Source organism: Aphelocoma coerulescens, chromosome 18 (assembly GCF_041296385.1).
Source record: "Aphelocoma coerulescens isolate FSJ_1873_10779 chromosome 18, UR_Acoe_1.0, whole genome shotgun sequence".
NCBI classification, from domain to species: Eukaryota; Metazoa; Chordata; class Aves; order Passeriformes; family Corvidae; genus Aphelocoma; species Aphelocoma coerulescens.
In genome coordinates this window covers 11400416-11419213 of record NC_091031.1, presented here as the reverse complement: position 1 = coordinate 11419213, position 18798 = coordinate 11400416, and the positions used below count along the sequence as shown (strand labels likewise).

General features: G+C 56.5%; 1 protein-coding gene across 1 annotated transcript; it reads right to left on the bottom strand.

The window, feature by feature from the left end:
• Window positions 1–4048: 4048 nt before the first annotated feature.
• On the bottom strand, window positions 4049–4465 carry PIRT (phosphoinositide interacting regulator of transient receptor potential channels). Its single transcript, XM_069032992.1, has one exon. It carries the CDS (start codon window positions 4445–4447, stop codon window positions 4049–4051), a length of 399 nt encoding a protein of 132 aa, XP_068889093.1. The 5' UTR covers window positions 4448–4465.
• Window positions 4466–18798: the final 14333 nt, after the last annotated feature.

Sequence of the window (18798 nt, the reverse complement as noted above, 5' to 3'; positions counted from 1 at the left end):
TGGGACTTTTTGGGATACAGGGATGCTGCTTTCTGCTCCCAGGTTATGGTGTGGCACTGGGAACATCTTTGCTGTCCTTCCTCTCTGCTCTGTGCATCCGTGGCAAACTGGGGAAGATTGTGGGAGGTAAAGAATCTGGTCCTGCCTCCCAGTCTTATCCCAACCTTATCCCTCCTGCCTCCCAGCTTTATCCCTCCTGCCACTCCCAAACACACACAGACAGCCCTGAGCAAACCCTCTGTTCCCTGGGCAGCAGCTCCTTCCCCTGAGCAGCAGAAAAAAAACCCTGTTCCTTCTGCAGTTTCCATGTGCCCAACATTCAGTGTAGAAACAGGAGAGGGTTTTTTAGGGTTTCAATTTCACTGTGAGCACTGAGAGTGCCCTGAATGTTTTACTCTCATCGTTGCTCACTAAGGACAGGGAAGGCTGCTGGATTTTGGGGAGGGATGGACAGGTGCAGCTCATCCTGGTGGGATCTCATCTGCTCCTCAAGTGGAAGTAAGCACCAGCAGCATTTCAGGGTGCAGGATGAACTGGCAGCCTGGGTGTTATCCCCACTCAGGCATTCCAGCATCCCAGTGGGAATCTGGGACGTCAGCCCTTGTGCCTCACAAGCCTGAGGCTGTGTTTCCAGGAAGGAGCACTGGAAGGTCTCAGGGGAATGTAAAGGTGTGTTCACAGGCACCAGGGGTCACCTGCTTCCTCCCGCCCTGGAATAATTTATCCCAGCGGCTGCAGAAACCTGATTGCACCAAGGGTGAACCCAGTGAGTGTGACTGAGATCATGGGATCATGGAATGGGTTAGGCTGGAAGGGACTTAAAGCCCATCCAGTGCCACCCTTGCCATGGGCAGGGACACCTCCCACTGTCCCAGGCTGCTCCAAGCCCCAATGTCCAGCCTGGCCTTGGGCACTGCCAGGGATCCAGGGGCAGCCACAGCTGCTCTGGGCACCCTGTGCCAGGGCCTGCCCACCCTCCCTGGGAAGGATTCCTGCCCAATATCCCACCCATCCCTGCCCTCTGGCACTGGGAAGCCATTCCCTGTGTCCTGTCCCTCCAGGCCTTGTCCAAAGCCCTCTTGGAACCTCTTTAGGTACTAGAGCTAAGCATCCTCAGAGGGGGCTCTGCCCCAGGGGTGTGCCCATCTCGGGGCAGGTTTGGTGCTGTGGAGGCCCAGGAATGGGGCAGCTCAGACACCTGGAGCAGGGCGTTCTCCACGTTCTCCACGCCGAGCCTGCCGGGCGGGTTTGCTGCGTGACCTTTGAGATGCAGGGGGAATATTTCCTCTTTGAGCAGAGATAATGACTTTTGTAATGGCTTTCCTGTTCTTTTTATAGCACAGGGGAAGCTGGCAGATCACATCTGAGCTTTAGTGAGACATAATTATGTTATGGAAAACCTGATCTTTTCTCTAAACGTGTTTTTCTTTGGTCTGATCCAAAGCATCACAGTGGGATTCAGGCAGGCTTCAGTGGGAGAGAAGAGGAATTGCAGGGAGCAGCCAAACAGGGATTTGGAGGTGAATAGGAATGGCCCAAAGGTGTGAACTTGCCCCTGGACTGATCAAAGGTCCCTCTAGCCCCGTCCTGTCCCAGCAATGGCAGGAGGAGACAGCGCATGAGTCCACCCCTCCTGGACTCTGCTCCTCCTGGACTTCGCCAGCATCCACCACTGGTCTGGTACGGAATTCAGAGGGCACATTCTCCTCTCTTGCTTCTACTGTCTCTCTTTTTAATCTGTTGTCCATAAAACCATTCAAACCCACGGATACTCCCTGTCTCTGCAGCCTCCCACGTCCCAAGGAAGTAGAGGCTCGCCTGTGGCACAACACAGAGGCAGAAATTCATTTTCCAGCAGCTCTGTGGGGTTTTGCTGGGCCAGAGCAGGGCATGAATCTAATGTCAGCTCCTAAAGAAACCCTTGTGAAGAGCTTTCAGGTTATCCTGCATCTCTCTTTCCCTAAATTGCTCCAGCTCACTTCAAGAAAAAGATGCAATTCCCAGTGCTGGGAGCAGCTCCAGTGCAAAGTTCCCTCCCTCCCAGGCAGTGACCAGGCATTTGTACCCCGTGCTACCAAGGGGGAGTTCCCACTTTGCTCCTGGACTTCCAGCTGCAGTTATCCCCTAGCTGTTGATCTGACTTTCCCTTCATTTACATTCCTGTCCCTTTGCCTCCCTGTCCCACCACAGATCTGGGCAGCAAAATTGAGCTCCACCTGCTAAATCCTCTCCTTGGGCTGTTTCCTTTTCCTGGGCAGGCTCCATCCTCTTGCCAGGCCCCTTCCCGAGCTGCTGCTGACCCCTGGACTGAGGTGTTCACTCAGCCCCTCACCCAGCACCCAAACCAGCCCCACTCCTCGTCCTGTCCTCTCCCTCCCCTGCCCCATGGGTGCCACGCCACCCCCAAACTCTGTCACCTCACCCTCCCCACACTGCAGAGATGTGACACCAGCGCAGCCCTGTCCAAGTCCCCTGGGAACGTTTTCCTTTAATGAAAACTCCTATTCTTGTTATAAATGACCAGTCTGGAGTCCAGTTCAGTTCTTGGTCTCAGTGACTTCTTAGCACATTAAGATTTCACCGGCTGTGTCCTTCTCCTTGGCCATGAGACGTGGCCAGCAGGAGCCCCCTCTCTCCATTTGGCAGTTCCAGTCCTCCTGGAGCATCCCCTTGGCCCCGCAGCCCTGGCTGAGCACAGCTCTTTGCAGCAGGACCCATTTCCAGATGCCTCCTCCATCCTGGGCAGCTCTGGGCCTCCCACCTGTGCCCAGATCTGCCTCCAGGTGGGATCTGGGGCTGCTCTTCACGTCACTCCCTGATTTCCCGTCATGAATCCTGCTGTCCATCCTCTCTCTGGCTGCAGCTGCCCTGAGCAGGAGTTTTGGGTGAGCATCCCCCGCCCATGGCAGCTGAAGGAGCAGAGGCTGGTGCCCCGTGCCAGGGCAGGGTTGCAAACAGCAGCAGAGCGTGGCATGGCACGAGGGATGGCTGAGGAGCAAACAGCTTTGCTGGGTCCTGTGCCAGATCTCGTCCAGCCCCGTCACCAACTTGGCACGGGCTGGCCAGGGACGCCTGCACCAGTCAGTAAGCAAAGTTCAGGGCCAGGCTGAGCCTGGGGCAAAGGGACTTGGGTGCTCAAATACTCCTAATCCAGCTGTGCTGGCTGCCAGGATGGGATGTGCCGCCTCAAGCTCTGCCCACATGGGTGGAGGAGATCCCCAGGCAGCCCTGGGCACAGACTGCGGGTGGCCTGGCACCAGTGCCAGGGTGAGCCCGAGCTCCCTGTCAGCCAGGCTGTGGAAACACAAATGCTTCAGCTCTCAGGCATCTTGGACCATATTTTCAGGCAGAAATGTTGATGTGGCACCAGTTTCAGAAATGAGGGAGTTCCAGCAGAGATGGCCAGGAGGAGGTTGAGAGTTTCCTGGGAGGGAATCAGCCCCAAGCACAGTTCCCACAGCTTAGACCATTCCTGGACACATCTCCCTTGTCCCTGCCCTGCCAGGTGCCTGGAGCAGCAGGAACTGTGCCCTCTGCAGGGTCTGTGCCCTCTGCAGGGTCTGTGCCCTCTGCAGGAAATGTGCCCCTCTGCTCCTGCTGTGTCTCCTGATGCTGTGCAGAGCCTCCAACCTGTCTGGAAAATTAGGGAGCTTGAAGGAATTGTGGCTCCAGTCAATGGCTCCTCTCTGCTGATGGATCCTGCAGAAACTCCTGGGGGATCTGGGTTCCTTTGGGGTTTTGCTTCAGCCCAGGTTCCTTTGGGGCTTTGCTTTACCCAGTGAGTGCTGTTGAGTCACTCTCTGGACAGGGAGGTGATGCAGAGACCTTGGACCTGCCTTGCTGGGCTCAGATGAAAAATCCCGCTCCTTTTTTTCCTGGGATGACTTGGATGAAATACAAAGTTCATTTTCACACTGGAGACCATGTAGGGAAGAGACTGGCTGGGATGAAATCCTCTGGGGAGTACAAGAATGTGTTTGTTTTCATGGCTGCTCAACACAGGTTGCTGGAGGGAAGGGGAACCCTCTCGGGAAGGTCCTGGCTGCCCTTAGCGGTTGAAGAAGAAGGACTTGAGGCTCTGTAGGAACTGGGACTTCTGCCTCTGCTTCTGCTTCTTGCGGATGATGGGGATCCAGACCAGGCCACAGACCAGGAGCATCAGCCCCAGGGACAGGAAAGCCGGGCCAGACATTTTGTAAACGTCTTTGTTCTTGGGCAGGAAGCAGGCCAGGCTGGTGATGACCATCCCGAAGAGGAAGATGGCAACTCCCACGGACACCACGATGACGGGTTTGTGGTAAATGTCCCACTTGCTCCTGGACGCGCTGGTCCACACGGACTCGCTGCGGGAGCTCATGCACAGGGTGCTGCCCGTGTTACTGGTGATCAGCTCCTTGGACTGGGGGGACTTCTCGCTCCCATCAGGGCTCTTGGGGGGGATTTCCATGGTGGTGGGATCGGAGGAGGAGACCTGGGATGGACAAAAGAGAAAGCAGAGCAGGGCAAGTGATGGAGGATGGAGGGTGCTTCCCTTTGGTCATCAGTGAGTGCAGCCCAAGGGGAAGTGGGGAAGGTTTTGGGGGTCACTGCAGGGAAAGAAGAGCATCTCACTGATAAAATGGTGGAACTGGCAGTGGGATCCTGCAGGCAGGCTGGGCAGGAGGTGTCTGGGGGGTCCCACTGCCCAACCATGGATAGTGGGATTCCTGCAGTCCCTGTCCCTACACCTTCCAACTCCCACACAGATCCAGTGGTGTGGTGACCAGGTGGGCATTGAACCCCCCACCCTGAACCTCCCAGGCCTCTGGGCTGCCTTCAGGGGATAACGGTGCTGCAAGCAGGGCTGGTGGTGCTGCCTGTGTCCTTGGACCTGCTTTCCCTCCCAGATCCCAAATTACATCCCCAACAGCTTGTGACATGGTCGTGTCCCTGTGCCAGGGGGGTTCTGTGGCTCAGCAGGTGTGGAAGAGGTGACCCAGAGCCCCTCAGCCCCAGCTCTTTTCCCAGTGCTGCTGATCCATGTGGGAGCAAGTTCCACATCAGGCCAGCCCCGCTGAGGCTGCAGGGCTGGCACAGCTCCGGAGGCTGGAGGAAACCTGCCCAGAGCTGGGCCACGCTGGGCTCGGTGCCCACCTGGGGATGCTGATGGCTGGGTGCCAGCCAGCACCTCCCTCACTCCTTCACCTGTGTCCCTGCCAAGCTTTGTGGTTACTCTGAGAAGGGACAGATGTAATTTTGTCATTTAGTCCCCCCAACAGAGGCACTGCTGCAGAGCTGGTGCTGTTGACATCTTCGGGGATGTTTCAGGTTCGCCAGGCTTGGACAAACAAGCACAAAACAAAAGCCAAGAGCAGTGGACAGGATTTGCAGCCCTCCTGTCTGGAGTTCTCCCTGCTCTCTGTTGAAAGAGGAGCAGGGGAAGGGACACTCTTCTGACATAGAATCACAGAATTCTGGAATCCTTTAGGTTGGAAAAGACCTCCCAGACCATCGAGTCCCAGCTGTGCCTGATCCCCACCTTGTCCCCAGCCCAGAGCACTCAGTGCCACCTCCAGGAATTCCTTGGACACCTCCTGGGATGGGCACTCCAAACCTCCCTGGGCAGCCCCTGCCAAGGCCTGAGCACCCTTTCCATGGAGAAATTCCTGCTGCTGTCCACCCCGAGCCTCCCCAGCCCAGCCTGAGGCCGTTCCCTCTCCTCCTGTCCATTGAGGCTCTGCAAGGGCACAATCTTTGCTCTGCTCCCACCTGCACAACCTGCCCTGGGATCAGCCCAGTCCCCCAAACCCCACCATCTGCAGCTTCTGATCCCCCTCTTCCACTGCAAACCAGACTCTTCCTTAAATTTCATCCTGGCATTTCTTGTCCTTTCCTCATAACGTCCATCATGGAGGGGTTTTATGACTAAGCCACTGTCTAATTTTAATTTGGCTTTGTAGTTGGAAATTTGCTTTATTTGCTGGGATTATCTCACACCTCAGCAGTCTAAAACTCGATGGGCTGTTCCATCTTTTAGGCATCCCATTCCCTTCTTCCCTGAGTGCTGCCATCCTGATTCTGCATTCCAGGGCAGCAGCTCTGCAAGGCACCCTCCCTCTGTGTGCAGAGCATTAATGTCAGGCTGCTGCAGAAACCATCAGCTGCCTTTCAGTTGTGCATTTCCACTAGAGAGGATTTATTCCCCCTTTTATTTCCTGGCAGAACCACCACTCTCACCACAATTCCCAGGCCCCGCTCATTTTCCCAGCACTTCCTGGCAGAGCCTGGTTTTCGATCACACTTTTGCCCACTGTTGGCTAATGAAGGATTTCACTCCCTGCCAGTGCCTGGAGCTTGTTTGGGAGCACTGGGAGGATTGGCAGCTCTTGGGAGAGCTAATGCAACTCCAGTTCCTGCTCTGCCCCTGCTCCATCCCTAATCCATCACAGACGTGCTCGGATGCGCTGGATGCCCTGAGCAGCCTGCCAGGAGAGTGCTATCGGATTTCTCCCTGGTTTTTAACCATTGTTGTTGGAAGCAGACGATCAGCAGATGACTCTTCGCTGTCTTGAAAATGCTTCCAGAGCAGGTCTCAGATCTCACACCTGGTGGCTCTGCTGCCCTCCTGAAACCCTGGGCACCTCTCGCTGCTGGGGTCTCTCCTTCCCCTCTCCATAAGGGAGTCCCTCCTGGGATTGTTTGTCCTCCCTTTGCTCTTCCAGTGCTTTGTGTGGGGACGTTCGGTTTCTGAACTGGGAAATCTTGGGGCCCTCCTTGTGCCAAAGCACAGCATCCTTGGGGATCCTGGATCTGGGGCTCCAGCCCCACATCCCTCTGGGAATCAGCAGTCATGGAAGAGAAAATTTTGAGTAAAACCCAAAGTGAGCTCTGCACTCCATGGATGTGGCTTGCCCTGATCCCTGCTGGGGAGAAGCGAAGAGCCCAGCCCAGGCTGAGGCCAGGCCTGGCCAGGCCATTCCTGAGGGTCAGACCCTGCCAGGAGACAAAGTGAGCTCTGCTCTGCCTGGCACCAGTGCCCCAAACTGGGGGGCTGGGTGGGGGGCACACATGGATGTGCACACCCTTCCCCACCTGGCTGGGTGACATCGAGATCCTGCCCCACAGACAGGGACCCCCAGGCCCTTCCCATGGCCCCACGGCTCTCTGGGGCTTCCAGTGGCCTCTGGATGGCTCATGATGGCAAAGAGCAGCACCAGGGCTCTGCAAAGCTTTGGGGTGAGACCCAGAGGGTTGGTTTGTCCTTCAGCCAGGAGATGAGTCCACCCCAACAGGCAGCAAATCCTCACTGGGTCCCAGCTGGGAGGAAGCTAAAACCCTGGGGAATGGAGGAAAAGATTTTCCTGCTGCTCTGGAGTGTCTCAATTGGACTTTTTATTTGGTCCTGATGTTTAACCTCAGTCCAGGACCCCCCAGGTGACAGCAGTGGGTCCGTGTGTTCCAGGAGAAGGGGTTTGCTGCTCTGGAGGATCCATGTGGCCATGGAATGGGAAGGGAGGAGGCTGCTGCACTCATGGGCACTAACTCAGCAGAAACTTTTTCTTGAATGTTGGTGCTGGCCAAATTTCATCAAGAGTGGCTCTCAGTCAGTTCCCAGTGAGAGAGATGCACATTCAGTGACCCAGCACACCCGAGGTCCCCAAGAAACCTGGTCAGCTGGGGACTGGGGCTGCTTCCTGCTGGGGACCTGTCCTGCCGCAGCTGCCCCGAGAAGCGCAGCCCCACAGCCCCGTCTGCCTCGGGCACCTGCAAGTGGGGAGGTGCTGGGGCGGACAGAACCCAAACCCCTGAGGGGGAAACAGCACCCAAACCACCAAGGGACCAAGTGCTGAGCCCACTCACCATCCTGTGCCTCTGCTGTCCCCGCTGGCACTGGGGCGTGGTGGCTGCGGGTGGGTGGTGGCAATCGCGGTCCCCTGAGCACGCCACGGAGGGACCCCACCGCTGGCTCCTGTGGGCACAAGAGCAGCAGCTCAGAGCAGCTCCAGCTTTGTGCCAGCCCCAGGAGGGCTGGGTTCTGCTGGCTGAGCCCTGAGAGAGGACAGGGAGGTTGTGGGGTGCCCTAAAGCCCCATTCCTGTCCCCATGCCCCTGCTCAGGAGCGGGCTGGCGGTGGCTCTGTGGGCAGCTGTCTCTGCAGACTGGCTGGTGCTGTCCTCAGACCCTGCAGCATGTCAGGGGATTTCACCTCACCTACAACCCCTACAAAGTGTCAGCTGTGAACTGAGACAGATCCCGAGTCCCTTTGCGGGTGGAGTGGAGCTGGGCTGGGCCCTGCATCCCTCGGGAGCCGCTTCCCAGCACTGCTGGAGCCTGGGCGGTCCCGGAGCACACTCAGGGATCTGCTGGGCAAAGAACACCTGCAAGTCCCTTGTGGGACTCAGCCAGAGGATGACCCCCAGCCCTGCCATGCTGTATCCCCTCCCTTTCCAGCAGCCCCAGAGCCAAACCCATGGAAACCCATCCTACTCACGTGGCGAGCAGAGAGGGACGGCTGCAGCAGGAGGCCCCTTCTCCAGAGCCAGGCTCATCCCAAGCCCCACATCCCTCTGGGTGTTGTCTACTGGGCTCTGTTGAGTCTAATAAACAATGGAGCATCCCCGCTCCGATGATCTCACCAGCCTATCAGGATATTGTTTAACTCCTTGTGTCCCTGCCCCTGGCTCCTGGGCAGTGTGCCTGGGAGGGTTGGATAAAAGGCTGTGGTTTGGGAGGCAGGGCAGGGCCTGGAGCAGGAATCCAGCACTGGGGGAGGTTGATGCTGATCCAGACTTGGATCATCAGCAAGTTCCTGAAACATCTCTGAAGTGCAATTTCTGCCCTCTCAGAGCATGGAGTCGTAGCCAGCAACTGCAAAGTGCTTTGAAGCTCATCAGCGAGGCATTAGAGGGATGCAAGGTACTAGCAATTATCTATTAATTAACATCCCGAGTCCATTACAGGGAGGAGGATGGAAGAGAGGGGTGCTTCTGGAATATTGCTTCCTCTCAGGACCCCCCAGCCAAAGTCTAATCCCCTCTCGCAGCAGTGTGGGTCCGCCTGGTGCAGGGGAGGGACCCAGCAGTGCCTCTGCTGCTGTCCAGGGCTGGGCTCCAGCACTGGAACCTCCATCCCTGAGGGACCCTCTCTGGGTTGGTGCAGTGAATAACCAAGTCTAAGCTGCATCCCAGACCTGGCCAAGTGGGATGGGGTGGGAAGAGGTTGTGGGGCTCTCCTGGCCATGGGCATGACCCACAAGGGTCAAGGCTGGGCACAGAGGCAGCACAAAGGGCTGAAAGGGGCAGGGGGGCATCCAGAGGGTCAGTATGAGGGGACACCACCTCACCCAGGCGTGGGGAGCTCACGGGAAGACAAGAACCTGGCTGAAGTCCTTCAGTACAGCTCTGTGCAGACCTGTGGCCAGCAGTGGTGGCCATGGGACAGGCTTTTGGGAAGGGGCAGCTTGGGCAAGAGGCTCCCAGCCTGAGGCAGGGGTGGGGTGAGTTCAGGCTCCCATCCCTGCTCTGTCCTCATCTCCGGGTGAGTTGTCTGAGCACAGTGGCCCTGACACAGAGGGGTGAACTCCAACTCCACTGCCCATCCATCTGGGAACCAGCAGCCAAAGGATTCAGGCGTTTTAGGGGTGTTCAGGGAGGATTTTTGGGAACAGATGTCAAGATTCTCTAGAACTGGAAGAGCTGAGTGGATGAGGTCCGTGGAGAGAAGTTTTTGTGCTAAAGGAGCCGTTGGCATAAAAAAGGGGGAAGGTTTCATTTCAGCAGCAGCAGGATCCACTTCTCACCCTGGTTCTGCACCATGCCCAGGCTGAACTGAGCTGCTCCTGCCCTGCTGGGCACCAGCCAGGCTGTGCTCACTCAGCTGCCCCAGCGCACGGCTCTGCCCATTCCAGTCCCCCAAACTCACCCCGTGCTGCCCGCAGTGCCCCTGGCACCTCCGTCCTGCCCCGAGGGCTCCTCAGGGAGCGGGAAGGGTCAGGCGCCTGTGGGACGCGTTAGTGCCAAGGTCCCCCGGGCAAGGCAGCAGGAGCCGGACATTCCCCAGGGATGGTTCCTGCCCTCCGGGGCTGGGGTATGTCCCGAGTGCTGCCGCCGTGGGGCCATCCGTGGGCTGGATGAGCGGGATGAATGGGGGATCCCTCCCGGGATGGATGGGGGATCCCTCCCGGTCCTCCCTCGGGCAGGCGCTGGGGGTGCATCCCCCGCCCCAGCCGTCCCGTGCCCCCTCCCCGGACAGGCTCAGCCCGCAGGGACCCTCCGCGCCCCATCACCGCCTCCAGCCCCGCGTCCCTGCGGTCCCTGTGCTGTCCCTGTGCTGTCCCTGCTGTCCCTGTGCTGTCCCTGCTGTCCCTGTGCTGTCCCTGCGGTCCCTGTGCTGTCCCTGTGCGGTCCCTGTGCTGTCCCTGTGCTGTCCCTGTGCTGTCCCTGCTGTCCCTGTGCTGTCCCTGTGCTGTCCCTGTGCTGTCCCTGCTGTCCCTGTGCGGTCCCTGTGCTGTTCCTGTGCTGTCCCTGCTGTCCCTGTGCTGTCCCTGTGCTGTCCCTGTGCTGTCCCTGTGATGTCCCTGTGCTGTCCCTGTGCTGTTCCTGTGCTGTCCCTGCTGTCCCTGTGCTGTCCCTGTGCTGTCCCTGTGCTGTCCCTGTGCTGTCCCTGTGCTGTCCCTGCTGTCCCTGTGCTGTCCCTGTGCTGTCCCTGTGCTGTCCCTGTGCTGTTCCTGTGCTGTCCCTGCTGTCCCTGTGCTGTCCCTGTGCTGTCCCTGTGCTGTCCCTGTGATGTCCCTGTGCTGTCCCTGCTGTCCCTGTGCTGTCCCTGTGCTGTCCCTGTGCTGTCCCTGTGATGTCCCTGTGCTGTCCCTGCTGTCCCTGTGCTGTCCCTGTGCTGTCCCTGTACGGTTCCTGTGCTGTCCCTGATGTCCCTGTGCTGTTCCTGTGCTGTCCCTGCTGTCCCTGTGCTGCCCCTGTGCTGTCCCTGTGCTGTCCCTGTGCTGTCCCTGTGCTGTCCCTGTGATGTCCCTGTGCTGTCCCTGTGCTGTCCCTGTGCTGTCCCTGTGATGTCCCTGTGCTGTCCCTGTGCTGTCCCTGTACGGTTCCTGTGCTGTCCCTGTGCTGTCCCTGTGCGGTCCCTGCTGTCCCTGTGCTGTCCCTGTGCTGTCCCTGTGCTGTCCCTGTGCGGTCCCTGCTGTCCCTGTGCTGTCCCTGTGCTGTCCCTGTGCTGTCCCTGTGCTGTCCCTGTGCGGTCCCTGCTGTCCCTGTGCTGTCCCTGTGCTGTCCCTGTGCTGTTCCTGTGCTGTCCCTGTGCTGTCCCTGTGCTGTCCCTGTGCTGTTCCTGTGCTGTCCCTGTACGGTTCCTGTGCTGTCCCTGTGCTGTCCCTGTGCGGTCCCTGTGCTGTCCCTGTGCGGTCCCTGCTGTCCCTGTGCTGTCCCTGTGCTGTCCCTGTGCTGTCCCTGTGCGGTCCCTGCTGTCCCTGTGCTGTCCCTGTGCTGTCCCTGTGCGGTCCCTGCTGCCACCGCGCGGGGACACGGAGCGGGACCGCGACCTGGGGACACCGGCACAGGCGGAGCCCACCGGGGACCCCCGGCAGCCGCAGAGTTTGACAGAGACAAGCGCCGGGTTCTGCCCCCGGGCTGGGGGAGCGCTGGATGCACAGACGGGGGAAGGAAAGGCTGGAGACCTGCGGGAAGGGACCTGGGGGTGACAGCCCAAAGGGCCACCCTGTCCTGCGGGCATCAGGGCCGGCACCGCCAGCCAGGGGAGGGGGGGATTGTCCCGCTCTGCTCTGGGCTGGGGCAGCCTCACCTCGAGTGCTGGGGGCAGTTTTGGGTGCCACGATACAAGAAGTACCTAAAGCTGTCAGGGAGTGTCTAAAGGAGGGAAGTGAAGGTGGGGAAGGATCTGGAGGGGCCGTACGAGGGGCTCTGTCCTCAGTATATTTAGAGAATATATTTAGAATCATGGAATATCCGGAGTGGAAAGAGACCCCCAGGATCACCCAGTGCATCCCCTGGCCCTGCACAGACCCCTCAACAAGCCCACCCTGGGCATCCCTGGCAGCGCTGTCCCAACGCTCCTGGAGCTCTGGCAGCCTCGGGGCCGTGCCCATTCCCTGGGGAGCCTGGGCAGTGCCCAGCACCCTCTGGGGAAGAACCTTTCCCTGATCCCCATCCTCAAACGTCCCTGACTCAGCTCCATCCTTGGGTGCTGTCCCTGTCCCAGGGAGCAGAGCCCGGAGCTGTCCCTCGGGTGGAGCTGCAGCCCCTGGGAGCTCTGCCCTCAGCCTCCTCCCGGCTGAACAAACCAAGCGCCCTCGCGTGATCCCTCCAGACCCTTCCCCACCCTCATGCCTCTCCTTCGGACACTCTCTGACAGCTCCACATCCTTCTTTTCTCGCTCATATTGTGGTGCCAATATTTGTGCTGCTCAAACCGGGACGTGCCTTGCCACAGTCCTTCCTGCTGGGACAGGAGCCCGCTTTCCCATGGATGTGGAGCTGCTGGAGGCGTCCAGCACCAGGGAGAAGGGCCATGGATAGAGCCGAGCTCAGCAGGAACAGGGAACACAGGAGCAGTAGATGGTGCTGTTGCCCTGTAGGATGATGCTGGCAGGGGCGGGAGAATCCCAAATCTCAAATCAGGAGTGCTGGATCCATCCCAGGTCTCTGGCAGGAGAACCTGAACACCAAAAAGCCTTCTCCAGACCCTCTCCCCCTCTGCCCAGCAGTGTTACTGAAAACCTGCAGTGCAGTTGGCTTTGCTGGCCCAGCACCCCCATCCCAAGGTTTCCCAGGACCTGCATCCCTCCCCCAAAGGGCAAAGGGATTTTGTTGTGGGGTTTTGTTGCTTTTTTTCTTCTTGCTTGTAGAGACAATAATGCAGAAATCCCATTTTCCAGTTGAAAAATTCCAAGCTCCAAAAGGGAGATGAAGGAAATATGTTAAGTCAAACTACAGTGGAAAACCTCAAAGGTTAATTTAAAATTTGATGTCAAGGTAGCAAAGGGCCATTTTTGCATGAGGCTGTTATGTGGAAAAGGGACAAGTGGGTGAATCCAGCAGGATGTTGTTACTTCAGAGGAGAAGCCATGAGAGGGAGCTCAGAGGGGTCAAGGGTCTGTGTGGTGCTTTTTTTCTCAGTGGTGAACTTTCCCTGAGGTAGAAATCGGGCTTTGGGAAAAATCCTGTGATAAAGGGGCTGGCAGTAAAACTTGGGTGAGTTTCTGTGTCCAGTTCTGGGCTCCTCAGTACAACAAAGACAAGGAGCTACTGGGGAGGGTCCAGTGGGGCAGTGATTTGGGGTCTGGAGATTCTGATGAGCAGGGACTGCGGGAGCTGGGCCTGGTCAGGCTGGAGAAGGGAAGGCTCAGAGGGGATCCCATCAACCCATACAAACATCTCCAGGGGTGCCAGAGGATTGTTCCAGGCTCTGTTCAGTGGTGCAAGTGACAAGGAGCAATGGCCATAAACCAAAACACAAAGAATTCCACCTAAACATGAGGAAGAACTTCCTTCCATGGAGGGGGCAGAGCACTGGAACAGCTGCCCAGGGAGGGCCTGGAGCCTCCCTCTCTGGAGACATCCCAACCCCCCTGGATGTGTCCCTGTGTCACCTGGCCAGGGGCTTGGACTGAGTGATCTCCAAAGGTCCCTTCCAACCTTAATAATTCTGTGATCCTGTGAGTTTTGGGCTCCTTTGTGAAGTGCTGGCAGAGCAACAAGGGGACCTCGAGCACCTCCCAGCCTTGCCCAGCCCAGGGGAGCTTTCCCAGGACAGAGTCACCTCCAGCTGTGGGAGCCATGCAGGAGGATGGGGACATCTGTGTGCTCATCACTCCAGGCTGGGTAGAAACCTGGCAGGGGAGGTGGCAGGTGACAAATTTGATGGGAGTGGCCTGGAGTTGTCACAGAAACATCTCGAAGGACCACGGGGTGAGTGTGTCACCAGTGTCACATCGTCCCTCGTGGCACCAAGTGAAGTGGGAGGGCTTCAGGGAGAGCAAGCCAGAGGTGTCACTGCCCTGCCAGCCCCGAGGCTCTGCTCGTGGGGGACTTGGGGACAGCTCCAGGCTGTGCCCTCGGTTTAGCTGAGCTGTGTGGGAGGGTGAGAGGAGCCTGAGCTGTGCCAGGATGCTGCATTCTCCAAGTTCAGCGTTTCAGATGTCCCCACCAGCCCACAGGGAACTGTTCTTTATGTTTGAATTACTACAGGGGGAGAGATAACAACGTCATAATTAGGTTTGCACCTTTGAAATCTTCTATTTCTTTTGCAGCTTGAATATTTATGCAATCACAGAGCTTCGCATGTCCCAGTTCTCCACATTATTTATTTATGTTCAACAACGACTGTACTTGTTAAATCACGATGTTTTCAATAAAAGAATATGAAAAGGGAAGAATAAAAAACTCACCTCAAGCACAGAAGTGCTTTTTCCTCCTCTCCCCTGAGCCTCAAGCCCTTACCTTGGATCCTTTCTAGCTGGAAGCCCTGGGGATCTCTTAGCTCCAAATCCATGATAAGTTGTACAAATACAAATAATTTGTTTCTCTGAAGGAGAAAAAGGCTGGGCCAACGTGGGAACTGGGGATTTCTGCTGAAGAGTCTCAAACCCAGTGATGGATTCCAGCCCTGCACATGGGGAGTGTCCCTGTGGGCACGGGGACAGGGCTGGACCCTGGGTGCTTGGCTGGGCCAGGGGGAGGCCAAGCCCCTCTCCCCCAGACACACCAGTAACCCCATGAGAACGGATTCCAGCAACACCAGTTACCGCCATGGATCCGGGCATGGGCTCTGGAGCAGTGTGGGAGTGGAGATGATTGTCCTGATCCACATCTCAGGGAGAGGGCAGGGTGACAGACTGGGGGGAGCTGGGACAGCCTCACACATTGGGAGGACACGAGGTTTTCCTGCCGTGTCCCGGGAGGAGTGGGAATGGCTCCAGGGGTCCCTGCAGGTGGGGTGGGTGCTCAGTGCTGGGGTCAAGAAGAAGCAAATCTGGAGGAGCATCAGCCACGCTGAGACCAGGACAGATCCAGTCAGGGATGAGGAATGGATGGACTTTCCTGGGCCTTGGATTCCAGCAGATGTAGCTCCAGCCAGGGATGAGTGGGGCTACTCAGGGTGTGGGGCTGTTTCATGGTATAGGGCTGCTCCAGGGTGTGGGGCTGCTCCAGGGTGTGGGGCTGCTCAGGGTGTGGGGCTGTTTCATGGTATAGGGCTGCTCCAGGGTGTGGAGTCACTGCACGTTTGGGGCTGCTCCAGGCTGTGGGGCTGCTCCAGGGTGTGGGGCTGCTCCAGGGTGTGGGGCTGCTCAGGGTGTGGGGCTGTTTCATGGTATAGGGCTGCTCCAGGGTGTGGAGTCACTGCACGTTTGGGGCTGCTCCAGGGTGTAGGGTTGCTCCATGGTGTAGGGTTGCTTCAGGCTGTGGGGCTGCTCCAGGATATAGGGCTGCTCCAGGTTGTAGGGTTGCTCCATGTTTGGGGTTGCTCCATGATGTAGGGCTGCTCCAGGCTGTGGGGTTGCTCCACGTTTGGGGCTGCTGTAGGACACAGCTGCCTGTTCTGCAATAAAGAAGCTTCAGCCATGATATTCCTGCAGCTTCCCATTAGACTTGTCCTTGAGGATTCCTGGCCCTCGTGCCCACCCTGTCAGCCCGGGCAGGCAGCTCACACAGCCTCCCTCCCTGGCCACAGCCTCTCCCACCCTGCTCATCCATGACTATCGTTTGTGCAGAGCACGGAGCGAGCAGCCAAGGGAAATTTGGGAGCATTAGAGTTTGGGATGATTTCTGTTTGGAGGTGCTCTGTGCATGGATTAGGGATTAAAATAAATTTAGTAGGCAATCACCCCCCTGCAATTAGATGAGGACGTTGGAACAGATTTACTGTTGCTTGCTCTTGGATAAGTGGCTGCAGGAGGACGTGGCTGCTTTAAAGTGTCTCCTGTATTTATCTCTTTAATCACTTTTTTAAGCATACATGGTTTATCGTTTTATTGATTGGACAGAGCTTTGAATAATCAATATGGCTTTGAGAATTCGCTGGGAATGACAGAATTGCAATTAAGCAGAGTATGTGGAGAGAGCCTTAACCCATCTCATTAATTAATGAGGTCACTTTTTCAAGTGTTTCGTAGGAGCCCTTGGGAAAAGAAGGTGGCAATTTATTGTAATCCCTGGAGAGGATTTTTCTCCTTCCTCATGCAAAGTTATCTCAGACTCCCTGCCCTGTGCAGGGACCTTAGTGTGTCCTCCTGCAGCTTCTTTGTGCAACAAAGAACAGGATCAGAATGAGAAGGAATTTCAGCCTGTCCAGATGTCAGGGACTTTTCCTTCGTGCAGCCAAACCCCTGGCCCTGGGTCCATACCCAGGAGCTTTGGAATCAGCCCTTTCTCCTCTCCCCCTGTCCCGGGAGGCACCTCCTGAGGGCAGGGAGAGGCAGTGCCTGCTGACACATCTCGGTGTGAGCTGTGACCTCGAAAAGGCTCAACTATTTGGGGTTATGCAGCTTTATTCACACACTTGTTTGGAAAGAGTGGGTGCCTGGCCAGGGCGTGGCTCTGGATCCCACAGAGCGAGGCAGGGGTTGTTTGGGGCAAAATCTGCTGTGGGGAATGAAAAGATTCTGCCAAGCTGGGTGGGCTGGACACAGGGCTGGGAATCAGGACAGGAGCAAGGCAAGCAGGGCCATTCCTCATTTCCAGACTGCCTGGAACAGCACAGCAGCTGCTCCTGCTCCCTCCGCAGATGGAAACTCAGGCACGAGCACATGGGGTGGCTCCTTGAGCCAGTGGAGCATTTAGGGAAAAGTGATTCATGCTTATATTTGCAAATAAACTCCTGTTCTGTCTTTGCTTGCACTTTGCAATCTGTGCATTGCTCAGGTAGGAAGAAAACTGCTGAGAGTTCCCAGGATGGTTTCCAGAGCAGGAGATTTCACAGCAGTTCTGTGCTGCTTGTCCAAACACCCTCAGCACAACCTCATTTCTCATCCTCCCCTTCCACAAAACTTGGTCCCCTCCTTCTAATAAGGAGCAAAAAAAGCACTCTTTTAGGCTTTTTCAGTGAATTGCTCATGATTAAAGAGATAGTTGGGAATAGTCTGTGATGCTGAGAAGTCTCTGTATGAGATGCTGAGCAGTGCTTAAGAAAGTCAACTGTATTTGTGTGGCAGAAATGGGGCTGGCCTAGGAGTGACAATGAAAAGGAGACAGAGAAAGCTGGAGGAAGCTGCTGACTCATGAGGAGAAAATGGTTTCAGCTGGGCCAGGCTGAGATGGAGAAAATGTCTGGGTCAAGTTGGGCCTTGTCTACTTCGTGAGAGGGCAGTGTTGTGAGGGAGTCACAGCTCACTCTAACAAGAGGAGTGCCAACTTATTTATTGATATAAAACAGTAATTTAACAAGATTCAGTGTCAGGGCACGCTTGATTATTTACTGACAGAGGACAGGGTCAGGTGGACTGTCAGGGAGCCCCTGAGGTTGCCATGGGCAGTTCTTGAGTGGTGGTGGCTCTAAGCAAGGCCTCCAGAAGTGCCACCAGACATGAGGTGACAACGAACCTTCAGATTTCATAAAGGCAATTGGCTGCTGATGAGGAAAGGGTTTTGCACAGGTTGTTTTGAAAGTGTTGCTGCTTGATTTCTGAAAAAGCACAGGGATGCTCCACTGGCCAAATGCATGGTTTTGATGGAATTTGTTTCCCCCGCTGGGCCAAGAGCCCCAGAGCATGGAGCTGATGGAGACCACAGCTCACCCCCAGCCTGGGCAGGAGCGTTTGGCACCGAGGGCAGACTCGGGGCTGTACCAAAGCCCTGCTTAAGGACGAGGTCTGGTGTCAGTGGAAATCACAGCCAGGAGTGGTCAGTGGGTCCTTTTAGCCAGATTTGGCTCCAGCAGGCACGGATCCCTGGGAGCCATCCAGGAGCCCTGTGGCACAAGGCCCTGCAGAGGTGGCACTTGGTGACAAGGTGGGATGCTGTCAGAGGTTGGACACAATGATCTTGGAGGTCTTTCCCAACCTATGACCCTGTGACCCCGAGGTTTGGGGGGATTTTCTGGAGAAGCCAGCTCAGTGCTGATGTCCCAGCCTTGGTCCCACTTTGTTTCTGAAGCGAGTGGCAGCCCTGGGACTGAGCTTGTAAGACAGGGCTATGTCAGATCCCTGATTTCCCTTTGATAATTCCCTTCCTCAGACAGCAGCACTGACGGAACCAGCACAGTTCCTCCTGCTCTGGCAGCCTGATGCAACGAAAACAGGAGCTGCTGCAGGCTGGCACACTCTGAAATGGGAAGGGCTGGGGAGAAGCTGAGCAACAACAATAACAACAACAACAACAACAACAACAACAACAATAATAATAATAATAATAATAATAATAATAATAATAATAATAATAATAATAATAATGTAAATATTTAATTTATTAGAATTGTCCCGAGTGACTCCCAATCCCTGATATTTATTGATGGCCATCAGAGGATCAACCAAACGCAGCGGGGGTTTTTGCATGTTTATTGTGCAGGCACACACTTCTCTCATTGGGGTGACAAGGTGGGTGATAAATAGCACATATTAAATACACAGTGCTGCTGGAGGATCCATCCATCTCCTCTGGGAAATTGGCTGTGTCAAGGGAGGAAAAGGCAGGCAGCAGGCATGGCTGGGGGAGGACGAGGTCTCCAGCCCTATTGATCCATGGAAATGCTGTCTGTGGCCAGGACTGGGGCAGCCTGGCCCAAAGGGAGTCAGGGCTGCTGGAGAGTCGTGGCTGGGGAGTGATTCCCAAGGGGGAGCAGAGTGAACATCCTCAGAGCCA